This window comes from Leptodactylus fuscus, chromosome 6, assembly GCF_031893055.1.
Source record: "Leptodactylus fuscus isolate aLepFus1 chromosome 6, aLepFus1.hap2, whole genome shotgun sequence".
NCBI classification, from domain to species: domain Eukaryota; kingdom Metazoa; phylum Chordata; class Amphibia; order Anura; family Leptodactylidae; genus Leptodactylus; species Leptodactylus fuscus.
The window spans coordinates 130665694-130680250 of NC_134270.1; the positions used below are offsets into that span (position 1 = coordinate 130665694).

Genomic DNA, 14557 nt, shown 5'->3' on the forward strand with positions numbered 1-14557 from the left:
CAAAGCTGCCTTTAAAAATTCCCCTCATGATATGTTTTCCCATTGTCTTATTGAAGGTGCAAAGCACAAATCCATTCTAGAAGGACAGAGCACCCACCCGAGAAGGGGAAGAGGCAAAGCACTGAGCCGTGCTACCCGCAAACCCAAACGGATTGGCAACAAGACCAGCATTGGCATCCAGAATAAAGCCTTCCACTGTCCTGTTTGTGAGATTCACGTAAACTCCGAAACTCAGCTCAAACAGGTGAGGCCCACTATGTGTCCTATAAACAAGGAGAGAAACTAAGGCGATTTGTTATTATGGATAGCATACAGACCCATTCATTCCTATGGCCCCATGCACACAGTGGTGTTGTCATGGGTCTGTGTAAGGGCCAGCTATAGGACAAAGCAACAAATGCTAAGACAGGTCCTATTCCTGTCTGATATCCCATCTGGGCTCATCTATGGATCAGTGTGCACATAGCCTAATAAAATAATTGTTACATTATCTTCCTGTGATAAGAACATTTCAAGCTGAAAAGATTTATTAATGTATATTGATTCTGAATTTGGATAGGCCCTTTATACTTTACCCTATTCTGATTTTGCAGGGAACCTCCAGGGCCGTCACCAATGCTTTTAATACAGATGTAGCAGCGTTAGCCCGAACTTCTGCAATTGGTTAAATTGCTGCAGTGAGATCAATGAAAAATCAATGAGAAGTCTTAATACTTTTATTTAGTTTTTTTCTGTTTTCTGTGATAAGATATCACGCTGCAGCAGCTTAACCAATTGTACAGCAGAAGTTCTGGTTAACTTTGCTACATCAGTATCTCTTATTCTGTATTAGGGTCTATGCACACAACCATATGCTTTGTCAGTGTGTTAGCCATGTTTTTCACAGCTGGCAAACTTACCTGTTAGGCTCTATGCACATGCTCATGTATTGCAATGGGCCTGTATATGCAGCATTGAGCCTGGTACAAACTCAGGGCAGGTTCTATACCTGTCCATTCTGCAGCCTGGGCTCACTAGATGAAGTAATGGGTCCGTGGAGGCACGGGCGGTGGCATATGGATGTCATCCGTGTTGCGTCCGGACTGTTTTACCATGGACCAGGCACCTGCACATGGTCCTGTGTATGTAGCCTTATACTCAATCAAAGTATTTCTTATGTTTTATCAGCATATGAGCAGCAGAAGACATAAAGACAGACTGGCTGGAAAACCTCCAAAACCTAAATACAGTCCATTTAGCAAGTTGCAGAAGAATGCTGCATTGGCGGTGAGTATGGCTAACAAAGAGTTAAATTCTTCTCTGACATCATTCTCAGATCAATGATAATTAAAACTCACAGAAATAGGATGTCCCGTATCACTGGGCATTGACTATTATACCTTGGGGTCAGGTTAGCCATTATACAATCAAATAAAATCCATCTCCGGTCAGGGAACAGTCAGACTAGAGATCACTGGTAGAGGCCACTACCAAAAGGTGCTTGGATGAGGTAGATAAACAGCAGGTGAGTGTGAAAAACAAGCACTGAGAGGCCGCAGAAAATTAGGTATCGTAAGGTATGGTAGTAAAAATGATATAAGGGATCACTTTAGGGGGGAGTAGATGACGTACATATAGACTTACATCCTTCCTGGATCACTTACTACACTCAAGGTTAGTTGTTCTTGCCATCCATGTTGAAGATGCTAATCCAATGGATAGGATCTTTGAGGTCTATATCCAGTTTTCCAAATGTACTGTAGTTGAGTCGCTGTTTTAGTCAATATTCAGATGAGCTCTTTGGAACAACGTTGGAAGCGTGTTGCCACTGCTCTAAACAGATAAGCAGCAATACCTCGGTTGCTGCAAAAAGATCATTTGCATATTGACAAAAATGGCAATATCTTGGCAATGGAGGTGCTGATTCACAAGGAAAACGCTGTTTGATTCAGGTGATCCTGACTTATCGATTTACTGGGCTGGATTGGTATGCTCGGTTCTGGTGACAGACTCCACTTAGTATTAGACAGGTCATACATGGTGTAAAATGAGAACTAATCTTATAAACTAATCTTTAGTGTTGTAGTTGCCTTTTATGTATTAATATAATTTTATATTTCTACAGACCCGACTGGCTCTACATAAACAGCTGACTAAGACTTTGGCCGCTCGTTTTCTTCCAAGTCCCCTCACGCCAACAGCTGTCTGCACGCTTCCAAGCCCTCTGACTCTTCGTCCCGCAACGGCCGCTGCTCTCTTCCAGACTCCCCTGCTGGGACCAGCTCTTTTCCGAAGCCCCCCACCTGCCCTACGGCCTTCTCCTGCGCCCATTATGTTTGCTCCTTATTAGCCTGACACAACTTGCAGGACTACAAAGAGAACATTACAAAGGTGAAGCTGTAATGACCGCAAAACTGCCTCCCCCAAGAGGCGTCAAAATATATATCATTGTTGCTTCGCTCATAATCCAAAGCACATCCACCATCTTGGACATTGGAGTTAGCTATCCAAGCCATACCGCTAAGAGACTAGGATGGACAGCCATAGTTGCCCATGTCAGACTGTTTCCATGGATGGTGGTAGGGGAAGTGGTCTCCTTACCCTTCCATTGCACTGGGGCCAGTAGGCAATTAATTGGGACATATAGGCCCCAAATTCCCTGGTGGGTCAGAAGAGTGATCACATGGGGAACTAATAGCAATAACATTGTTCTGGAACAAGTGGTTAATGATGTTATCATGTAAGGCCTAGAAGGAATTGAGTATAAGCAAGGTCAAGGTGTCACAGTTCCAAAGAGCCCACACTGTGATTTCTTCACATATTCCCATATATAGGGCGCCTCATAACATTCTTACACCCAGATATGGTAGACAGATAGGTGAAGTCCAAACATTTGGTAAATCAAAGAATCTGTACTAAATACTAAGTATTTGAGAGAAGCCAGAAGTACATCATGGCAGCACAAACACGCAAATGTGCTCGATATGGGAGGTTTTCATTGTAGTTTATAGTAAACACATCTGCACTGGCTTATAGGCATCTTGGATTCCAGATATAGTCACATACAATGCGTTTGATATTAAATTGTATTTGAGATGAGCTAAGTTATCAATATAAACTTAAAGAAAGTGAATAAGCGTCAGTATTTGCTCATCGTCATACTGTATGATATAAGATAGTATATCACGATGTAGGACACAGCAGTATCAAGCTCATAGTATTGGGCACAGAAGTAATTGCATCTCATGCAGCCATTTCACAACTCGTATCATTTACAATCATGGACCCTTAGGGGGCGTTCACACTACCGTTGGTGTCCGACAGGTAGTGTCCGCTCCAAATCTGGCACGGACACTAGGAGCGGACACTAGCTGTGTCCGTGACACCTGTCATTTATTTAAATGGGCATCGGGTGCGTTCTTTTGCACTCCGTGCCCGTCCTTCCCTGTCCGCATGTAAAGATGTCCGACTTCTCAAGCGGACAGAAAAACCCGACATGCAGGGTTCTTCTGTCCGCTTGAGAAGTCGGACATCTTCACTTGCGGACAGGGAAGGAAGGGCACGGAGTGCAAAAGAACGCACCCGATGCCCATTCAAGTGAATGACAGGTGTCACGGTCACAGCTAGTGCCGCTCCTAGTGTCCGTGACAGATTTTGAGCGGACACTAGGAGCGGACACTACCTGTCGGACACTGACAGTAGTTTGAACGCCCCCTTAGAAAGAAGATTACCCCTGATATTCTGACTTACCATGATCCATCCATATTTGTGCAATTATATAAGATATGATATAAAGCCTTTGTGGAAAAAGCACAGGGTGTAAATGAAAACATCCCAGCTTCTCATATCTGATATGAACACCCGAATTAAAGTAACTATAAGGCCAGTGCAACACCCGGACCTCCGGTGGTTCTGCTAAACCAAATGTAGATGACCATAAAGCAAACCATAGAGGAAGGAAAACATTATATTCATATACAAGGGGAAGAAGGGTACAACATACAAACACGTATAGACAGAAGGGTACAATATACAAACACGTATAGCTAGAAGGGTAGATTATACAAACACTTATAGACAGAGGGATACAAGATACAAACACGTATAGACAGAGAGATTCAAAATACAAACACATAGACAGAGGTATACAAGATACAAATGCGTATAGACAGGGGGATACAATATACAAACACGTATAGACAGAAGGGTACAATATACAAACACATATAGATAGAAGGGTAGATTATACAAACACGTATAGACAAAAGGGTAGAATATACAAACACGTATAGACAGAAGGGTACAATATACAAACACGTATAGACAGAAGGGTACGGTATATAAATACGTATAGACAGAGGAATACAAGATACAAACACGTATAGACAGAGGGATACAATATACAAACACGTATAGACAGAAGGGTACGGTATATAAATACGTATAGACAGGGGGATACAGTATACAAACACGTATAGACAGAAGGGCCTAGAATTGGAAAGTTCCTGCAAGTTCTTTGATGGCATTGACAAATCTCTGCTGTCCTCGGAGACCTATCTATGGTTACGTACCTCACATTGACCTCCAGCAGGGGTTCCTTTCAGGCTGTTACCCTCTGAATTGGGATTTCCATTTTACTGTTCTGTTACAAGAACAGAAAGATTAGATGCAAGCCAGAGATGTATACGTCATGTGGCAAGACACCTAAGGCCCCCGACAGGTCTTATTATCTATTAAGGGGTCTGTTGGGTTTCCCTCATAATGTCTACAATTTTATCAATATAGCGCAGGATTGTGTTAAACATTTTGATGGAACAAAACCTTCCAACATAGATGTGAACACAGCCTTAGTTTTAGAAATTGCTTTTCTGTAGACAAATCCAGTATATGCTGCTTTACAGAAAGCCATTTGGCTCCCTCTGCACATAGAGACTATAAGATTTCTAAGATGTGCCACAGACATCAATCATTTATCCACGGTTGGGTTTGCTGCTGTTGTACAGGTTATAGTATTTATTCATTGGAATGAAGACAAACTATTCTCTATAGGTGCCACCTTCAATTCTGCAAATGTTCCAGGGCCGGAGCTGAAGACACGTGCAATATAAAATGCTGAGTTGTGTATATATATATATATATATATATATATATATATATATATATATACATATATATATATATATATACAGCAGGAAAATGGAGGATTTGCAAACATTTTAGAAGGTAGAATGAACATATATTTTATCTGTAGGCACTAAAACCTATATGGAGCACCTTGTAGTGATATACACCTGATGGTAAAATTTCTAGAAACAAGTTATATGAATTGTGGTTACATTATATGACATCATTTCATGTTCTAGTGACTGAATATTCCAAATCCATTAATATATTTCATCAATACATTCACAAAATCTGTAAAATATGGAGATCCGGACTACTAAGCACCAAGCTGGTAGTCTTACCCATGAAGCTTCATCCTCAGCCAACGAACAATAATACAATGGGTAAAGGCTTTCTTTTGGACTACCATGTTTTCATATAGCTTGATGTCGCTTTATTTCTTCCTTGAGTTTTGTAGATGGAGGAACATCGCTACTGTCTTAATGTGATGTGTCATATTTATGTGCTTCATAAATTCGTCTCCATTCTGGTCCTAGGCTGGCGCCAACAGCACATCAATCGGAACCATTTGGCTCAGAGGACTCGGGGTAAATATGGGGTCCTCTGTTGTCAAAGGTTCTTGAAACAGCTGAAGATTTACGTTTTAGTTTGACATTTTTTCACTATATATACATATTTTAGTGTGATGAAAATACGGCAATGCTCCAAAGCAACAATTGTAACCTTATTTCAGGGCAGTCTTGCATAAAGGTAAAACATATCAAGTCGTTAATAATCCTGGATCAATGATATATAGATGCTGCTGTATTGGTAGATAATGACATATAGAAGCACAGTATTCATGCTATTGAATATTCAGGACAAGCTATGCACAAACGTTAAAGATAATTCACAGAGGCGGCCATTTTGCGGTACAGACCAGTATTCAATAGCACGCAACCTATAAAGTCACATACGTGTTGACATCATTTCACATACCTATAAATTGTAATGAGTTTCAGACTGATCCAGCCCACAAATCTCCTATTTCCACTGGATTTGGAAACATACCTGAAATGGCAAATGGAAGTTTTACCAATCCAGGGAATTTAAGATAAGCAAAACCTGTAACAAAGCATGATCAATAGTTGTCCTTCCAATACTATAGGTTCCATGTCATATAACTGTATCCAATTTCTATGCATTTGCCATTAATGTTATGACTTTGAATGGGATAAAGCAAGTAATTGGTTATAATAGCATGACATCATCATCCAGGAGATAATAGAGCACCTTCTAGTATGACATCATCATCCAGGAGATAATAGAGCACCTTCACACATGACATCATCATCCAGGAGATAATAGAGCACCTTCACGCATGACATCATCATCCAGGAGATAATAGAGCACCTTCTAGTATGACATCATCATCCAGGAGATAATAGAGCACCTTCTAGTATGACATCATCATCCAGGAGATAATAGAGCACCTTCTAGTATGACATCATCATCCAGGAGATAATAGAGCACCTTCACGCATGACATCATCATCCAGGAGATTGTCCAGTCTTGTCCTTTGGTGTTGCAAAGATTGAATATATGTAAACATATTCTGCCATATGTGAAAAAAGTTCTGTATTGTAGTTGACTGGTTGAGTCATTGCCTGAAATGGCCCAGCAGTGGAATCGCTAGTTTCACTGATACCAAATAGGCTTTGTGTATATGCAATCGGCTCTGAAAGTGAAGCTGTGGACTAACATGTAAAGGTAGACCTTCCCTTGTGCTTATGTCGCACCTCAGAACCTTTCCATGAGCCAAGTGGTTGTCTGTAAACCTTGCTGGGCATTTTATGGTTTTGTGTAGTTTTGTCTGTGATCTAGATTGTTCTACGTAAGCACAATGAGTCCCTGAACTGTAAAGCCTACTATCAGTTGGGTGAATAATGCTTCCAAGATGTGCAGGTCATCTCCATCCACCAAGCCTATCACAATGTAGATCTTTTGTAAGTCAAGTATTGGCTTCCCGGTGGTTTGGGACTTGTCCAGCAGTAGGATCGGGGGAGCCATGATGTCATCATCTCTTGCTTCAGGTGGCTCTCCACAACCGTATGTTTTGAATGGAATGGTTACCTAGCTATGCTGTCTACATTATACAGCGAAGCTTTCGGCGTGACCCGTTTTTCCTCCTCTTCCTTCCAGACTTAGGCGACTGTTTATTGAATATTTTTGGATGTATCCAGATAAATGAAGATATAAATAAAATAAATATTTGATAAGAATTTTTGTGGCGGTGCATTATTTCTGTCTACATGATGCTTGAGATTTTCTTCACAGCTGATCAGTTTGCTTTCATCATTGCTAAGTGTGTCTCTTACATTTTATTACTACTTTATCGGAATGACTCAGTTTAGCCTTGGGGAAGGCTGAGCAGCCACAAGGAACAGCTGTCCCTTACATCTGTGTCTTGTAGTGGGAAGGACAGAATGAATGATAATGATGGCCGGTCTACGTCATCAAGTAACCCTATAGTGTAAGCAATGACTTTTACCACTGAGTCACAATGGGACGTTGTATTTTTACATCTGCAATGGCGTGCAGCTTATATGGTACATACAAAGCTACAACTCAAATTGTATGAAATACAGAATCTAGTTCTTCTGGCAGATATGTATTTGGGTATTTAATGATACAAGATGGATAATGTTGCTATTAACACTATAATAATGGTCTACCTTACATGGTTCACACTAACGTTCAGGTCTCTATCACTCAGGCCCGCATGGCGACTTGCGGTTACGTGTGAATCCCATAGACTATAATGGGATCTACGGGTTTTCCGCCCAGTTTTTATACTGAACCCATCCTCCTTGCAACACAGATGTGAATCCAGCCTTAGTTCACATTATAAGTTGTATATTATAAATGGAACATAAGTTCCATTATAAATATCCATTGCTCTCATCTGTCACATGATGAGAGTAATAAAATTAACTGTTAGGGTACATTCACACGATGTAACACGGTACTGATTCTTGCACGACAACTCGCGTAAAGATCAGCGCTGCAAAATAGAATTCCATTGACTGCGTTTAATGCGTGTAACACACTGAAATCAATGGGTTATAAAGCCTCCCATTGATTTCAATGTGTAGCGCGTGTAAGCCAGGACTTCCAAAATTTTTCCTTATTTCAGAACAGTAAAAAATATGATAGAACAAAATGTCCTTCATATTTTTTACTTTAGAGTGAATGCACATGGCTGCTACTTCACCTGTATCAGGTACTCCAGCAGCGCCCAATCTTTTTTTGCGCCCAGGACCAGTGTCATTGAAGACAATTTTCCCATGGCCTGTGGGGCATTGTGCAGGATTGGCGTTGCATGGCCATCCTACAAGTAATAGCACCACAACATAAGTAATTATGTTACCTGTGGGGGGCGCTATTATTGTAGTAGTACCCTCAACAGGTATTAGTTCCCTTCCCCACATATGTAATAGTGTCCACCATAGGTAATATCCCCCTTCCCCCACACATAAGTAATGCTATTACTGTAATAGAGAGCTAATAGCCCCCCCACAGGTAATTGTCCTCCTCCACCACATACTATTCAATGTTCTGTTGCTCTGTATAATTATATTATACTTAAAGAGCAGTGATGGGGTGGGCAGGGCCTCCTCTTGTACGCAGTCTGTGCGCATTGTCTACTTTCCTCCCGAATCCTTGACCCCACTGGGAAGAAAAAAGATGTGCACAGGCTGCGTGCAACGGAGGTCCCATCAACCCCATCACTGCTCTGTAACTACAACAAATGCACATTTCAGAGCAGATGGATGGGGGAGGGGAGGGTCACCTGAGTGAACCTGCAGCCCAGTACCAAGTGATCCCCCGACCGATAATTGGGACCTTTATTATTGTTAAAGTCCAATATTGGAATTAGAACAGACATGAATAACAGTAGTGTGAGCCTACACTTAGATTTTTGCTATATACAGTTAAAGGCTATGCACACTCTCAGAAACAAATTTAATATTTCCTCAATGCATATAAAATGAAAATGAAGCAGCTTTTAATTAAAAATGTCCTACTGTTTTGCATCTACATTTCCTATGCCAAAATGGAAAAAAATAAAAAAAAGGAAACGACAAAAGATTAAAGTGCAGAACCAGAAATAAATATATTAAAATGCTGCATAGCTTATAGAATATAAACAACACATCAAAAGGATGTCAATTAAAAAACAACTGAGAACCGTTAAAGGGGTTATGTGGGGAGAATAATGTTATTAGAGTGCCGTGGTTACTCGTACAGCCTGCAGAGCACTGCAGGACTGATGGAGATCTCATTCTTCAACCTCTTGCTGATGCCCCGACTCTGTCACATCACTGACTCCACTTTACTCTGGCTGCAGGTCCATGGAGTAGAGCGGAGTCAGCCATATGACTGTCAGCAGGGAATGGCTGTATCATTGGATCCACTGTGAAATAAGTGTGATGCCAAGCTATTAGCGTACCACAAATGAAGATAGGAGGGTCTGGCTAGCATACATTAGGCCAACCCGCACCGTAATCCCAACGTGAAGTCCTTTGTGCAGGCAACTCCACTGTGTTGTGCACATGGTCTCCACTTGCATCAAAGACCAAATCAAAACTGATCGCTCCATTCCATCGTCAGCAGACGCCTTGCTGTGCACCATGGTAGTCTTAGCGAGCAAGAGCATGAGGTCAGTGTTCAACCTGTAGCTGAATGTTTGGTTGATAGGCCCAATGTTATGCAGACATCTTCTGAGCTTCACATTTTGCTGCATTGTTTTTTCTCAGTTTTACTTACGCAAATGCTCACGTTTTACCTATAGATTTAAGGAAGAAAAACGCAGCAAAAGCGCAATGGAAGACACTGCAGAAAAATAGAAATACATTTCCTTTGCATTTTTTTTTAGCTGCAGTTTGCTTCATGGGGTCTTAGCCTACAAAAAAACCCTTTTTTTCCTGACTTTTATGCCCCTACCACTTTTGCTTGAAAATATGATCATTTGGAGATCTTAGGGTATAGAGTTTTTTGCAGGCTGAAAAAATCTGCTTGAGGAATTTTTGTTTTGCACTTATTTACATGGTGTTTTTTTTTTTTTTGCTCCAGCACACTTTATGGACCTGGACACTTTCCTTTAAAGGAATCCAATCATTGGAATCCCATTTTTTCTCTCGGACACGTAGGAATAGGCTTAAGAAAGGCTATTCTTCTCTGCGCCGCCGTTTCGGTAGAAATCCGGGTTTTCTTCTGCATGCAAATGAGTTATCTCGCAGCACTGGGGGCAGGCCCCAATACTGTGAGAGAAATCTCCAGCAACGCCAACGCCTCTCTCCGTGTCTTCTTCCGTCCTGGGTTTCAAACATCTAGGCATGTGCAGTTGGCTCTTCCATTGGGCCTTGGGCAGAGCCAACTGCACATGCCCACAGCCATTTTCTTGTTGCCGCTTACGAAGTAAGTGGGAGGGTTTTTTGGATCAGATTCTGACACAGCTTCCCGTGTCAAAATCAGGACCAAATAAACCCAGTGTGAACTTACCCTAAGGTAGGTCTTGTCACTTTTTTTTTCCCTCTAGCTCTATCTCCCTATATTATAAAAATGAATTTCTGTCTGTCTTTCTGTCTGTCTGTCTGTTCTCTAATGCGAACCAAACGACTGGACCGATCTTCACCAAATTTGGTACAGAGATACTTCAGGTATCCGGGAAGGTTTAAGACGAGACTCCAACTCGCTCGGACGTACCATTGCTGAGATACAGCATTCCAAACACAATGCCCCCCTTAGCCAAAACAAACCTGCAAGTCTTTCACTCATATTCCAACTGCAATACACACGGTCACTCCACATGCACAATACAACACTGATATCCAAACTGAGATACACGCATCAGAGGATTAGATACACAGATCAGCACACAGTATCACACACCAAAGGATTAGATACACGCGTCTGCACACAGTCCCACAAACCAGAGGATTAAATAAGCGCTTCTGCACACAGTTCCACATGCCGAAGGATTAGATACACGCGTCTGCACAAAGTACCACACGCCGGGGGATTGGATACATGCATCTGCACACAGTACCACATGCCAAAGGATTGAATACACGCATCTGCACACAGTTCCACACACCAGAGCATAAGATATGCACATGTGCACACAGTACCACATGCCGTAGGATTAGACACGTGCATCTACACACAGTTCCACATGCCGTAGGATTAGATACACGCCTCTTCACACAATACCACACAGGGGAGGATTAGATACGTGTGTCTGCACACAGTACCACACTTTGGAGGATTAGATACATGCCTCTGCACACAGTACCACAAGCCAGAGAATTACATACACGTCTCAGCACACAGTACCACACGGGGAGGATTAGATACGCGCATCTGCACACAGTACCACACGCCAGAGGATTAGATACACGCGTCTGCACACAGTACCACATGCCGTAGGATTAGATACACGTGTCTACACACAATTCCACACGCCGTAGGATTAGATACATGCCTCTTCACACAATACCACACAGGGGAGGATTAGATACATGTGTCTGTATACAGTACCACACTTTGGAGGATTAGATACATGCCTCTGCACACAGTACCACAAGCCAGAGAATTAGATATGCGTCTCAGCACACAGTACCACACAGGGAAGAATTAGATACGCGCATCTGCACACAGTACCACATGCCGTAGGATTAGATACGCGCATCTACACACAGTTCCACTTGCCGTAGGATTAGATACGCACCTCATCACACAATACCACACAGGGGAGGATTAGATACGCGCATCTGCACACAGTTCCACACACCAGAGGATTAGATAAGCACGTCTGCACACAGTACCACATGCCGTTGGATTAGATACGCGCGTCTGCTTACAGTTCCACATGTCAGACGATTAGATACGCACATCTTCACACAGTTGTACACGCCATAGGATTAGATACACGCGTCTGCATACAGTACCACATGCTGTAGGATTAGATACGCGCGTCTACACACAGTTCCACACGCCATAGGATTAGATACGCACCTCTTCACACAATAGCACACAGGGGAGGATTAGATGCGTGCATCTGAACACAGTACCACACTTTGGAGGATTAGATACATGCCTCTGCACACAGTACCACAAGCCAGACAATTAGATATGCGTCTCAGCACACAGTACCACACAGGGAAGAATTAGATACGCGCATCTGCACACAGTTCCACACGCCAAAGGATTAGATATGCGACTCTTCACACTATACCACACAGGGAAGGATTAGATACGTGTATCTGCATACAGTACCACACTTTGGAGGATTAGATACATGCCTCTGCACACAGTACCACAAGCCAGAGAATTAGATACGCGTCTCAACACACAGTACCACACGGGGAGGATTAGATACACGCATCTGCACAGAGTTCCACACACCAGAGGATTAGATAAGCACGTCTGCACACAGTACCACATGCCGTAGGATTAGATACGCGTGTCTGCTTACAGTTCCACATGTCAGACGATTAGATACACACATCTTCACACAGTTGTACACGCCATAGGATTAGATACTCGCGTCTGCATACAGTACCACATGCTGTAGGATTAGATACGTGCGTCTACACACAGTTCCACACGCCATAGGATTAGATACGCGCCTCTTCACACAATAGCACACAGGGGAGGATTAGCTACGTGCGTCTGAACACAGTACCACACTTTGGAGGATTAGATACATGCCTCTGCACACAGTACCACATGCCAGATAATTAGATACGCGTCTCAGCACACAGTACCACACGGGGGAGGATTAGATACGTGCATCTGCACACAGTACCTCACGCCAGAGGATTAGATACACCTGTCTGCACACAGTACCACACGCCAGAGGATTAGATACGCGCATCTGCACATAGTACCACATGCCGTAAGATTAGATATGCACGTCTGCACACAGTTTCATTTACCGGAGGATTAGATATGCGCCTCTTCACACAATGCCACACGGGGGAGGATTAGATACACACATCTGCACACAGTACTACACGCCGGAGGATTAGATATGTGCATCTGCACACAATACCACACCAACAAGGATCAGATACTTGCGTCTAAACACAGTACTACACGGGGAAGGATTAGATACAGCTTTACTCCAGGTATCCATAACAACTGGTTTTTCACTGATTCAAAATGAGATACACATAATCACATGACGCTTATGGACATACACACAAACCACATAAAAATACATCAGTGCAAAATTGGACATTTCTTATGGGGCCACTACACAAACATAAAATGTAATATACCCGTGCGAAGCCGGGTCCTCCCTCTAGTTAGATTATAAACATAGCATACGATTACTCTAGACATAATCTACTTGCTCTCTGTTACAATTGAGATGGATTTGAGAATTATTTGAACAATAACTTGTTGAGAAAGTGTATGTACCTTTTAAAAGGGCCATAACATTGCATTGTTAACCCTTTCCTGAAATCCACCATACTATTGCAGCAAATGTTGGGCCTTTAAGCACAGCAGCCACTCACCTATTGCCACTGTATTATACTGATATATACACAGATTGTGGGCCTTCATCCTACAGATGCCGCAGACATAACTGAGGAAGTTACAGATGTCAGAATATGGTGACTCCAAATAAAACACTTTTGTTTCAAAATTATGGATTTTTTTATAGGTGTTAAAACATAGAAGAAAAAAAAAAAGCATAGAAATTTGGAATCGCCATGATCACAATGACCCACAGAATCCAGGTAACATCTCATTTTTGCTGCACGGTGAAATCTGCAAAAATAAAACCCATAAGAAAGTGGCACAAATGTAGTTTTTTCTAATTCTATCCCATTCTGAATTTTTTTTTTCGGCTTCTCAGTACGTCGTATGGAATATTAAATGGTACCTTTATGAAATACAATTTGTCCTGCAAACATTTCGCTCTGTGAATGGAAACATAAATAAAAGTTATGGCTTTTGGAAGGCAAGGAATAAAATATATTAAAAAAAAATTGAGAAATGGCTGTGACTGCAAATTACAGTGAATGTGGACAAAACAATACAAAAACCTATTCTACTTTTGCCTGCAGGTGGAACATCCTTCCACCCCATATATTATTACTGTTTGGTCCACTGGTTGTGGGAGCTCAATGCATCTCTAAGGTCTAACCATCTGTGTGAAGAAATGGGCATATTAGAACTATAACATTTAGCTTTTTCTCCTTTCACTATAAGCAAGATGCAATTTTTGGGGGCAAAACATGTCCTTCAATGAAAATTGGAAAATCTCTAATTTGTCCATGTTTTTTTTTGTAAATCGCAGCATATCAATTGTACCTACGGAAATGCTGATGGTTTCCATATAGGTATAATAGGGACAGAACATTTGCAGGGGAAAACTCTGCAGACTTTCTGTAAAAAA

At 41.9% G+C, this 14557-nt stretch overlaps 1 protein-coding gene across 2 annotated transcripts in view; it reads left to right on the plus strand.

Annotated features, from left to right (window-relative positions):
• Nucleotides 1-3268, plus strand: part of ZNF385C (zinc finger protein 385C) — a 124347-nt gene extending 121079 nt beyond the window's left edge. For both annotated transcript variants that reach the window (XM_075278304.1, XM_075278305.1), the window contains 3 exons: nt 57-244; nt 1168-1266; nt 2105-3268. In XM_075278304.1, coding sequence (XP_075134405.1) covers nt 57-244; nt 1168-1266; nt 2105-2329 — 512 coding nt within the window. In that variant the 3' untranslated portion in view covers nt 2330-3268. The remainder of the gene's footprint in view (nt 1-56; nt 245-1167; nt 1267-2104) is intronic.
• The last annotated feature ends 11289 nt before the right edge of the window (nt 3269-14557 follow it).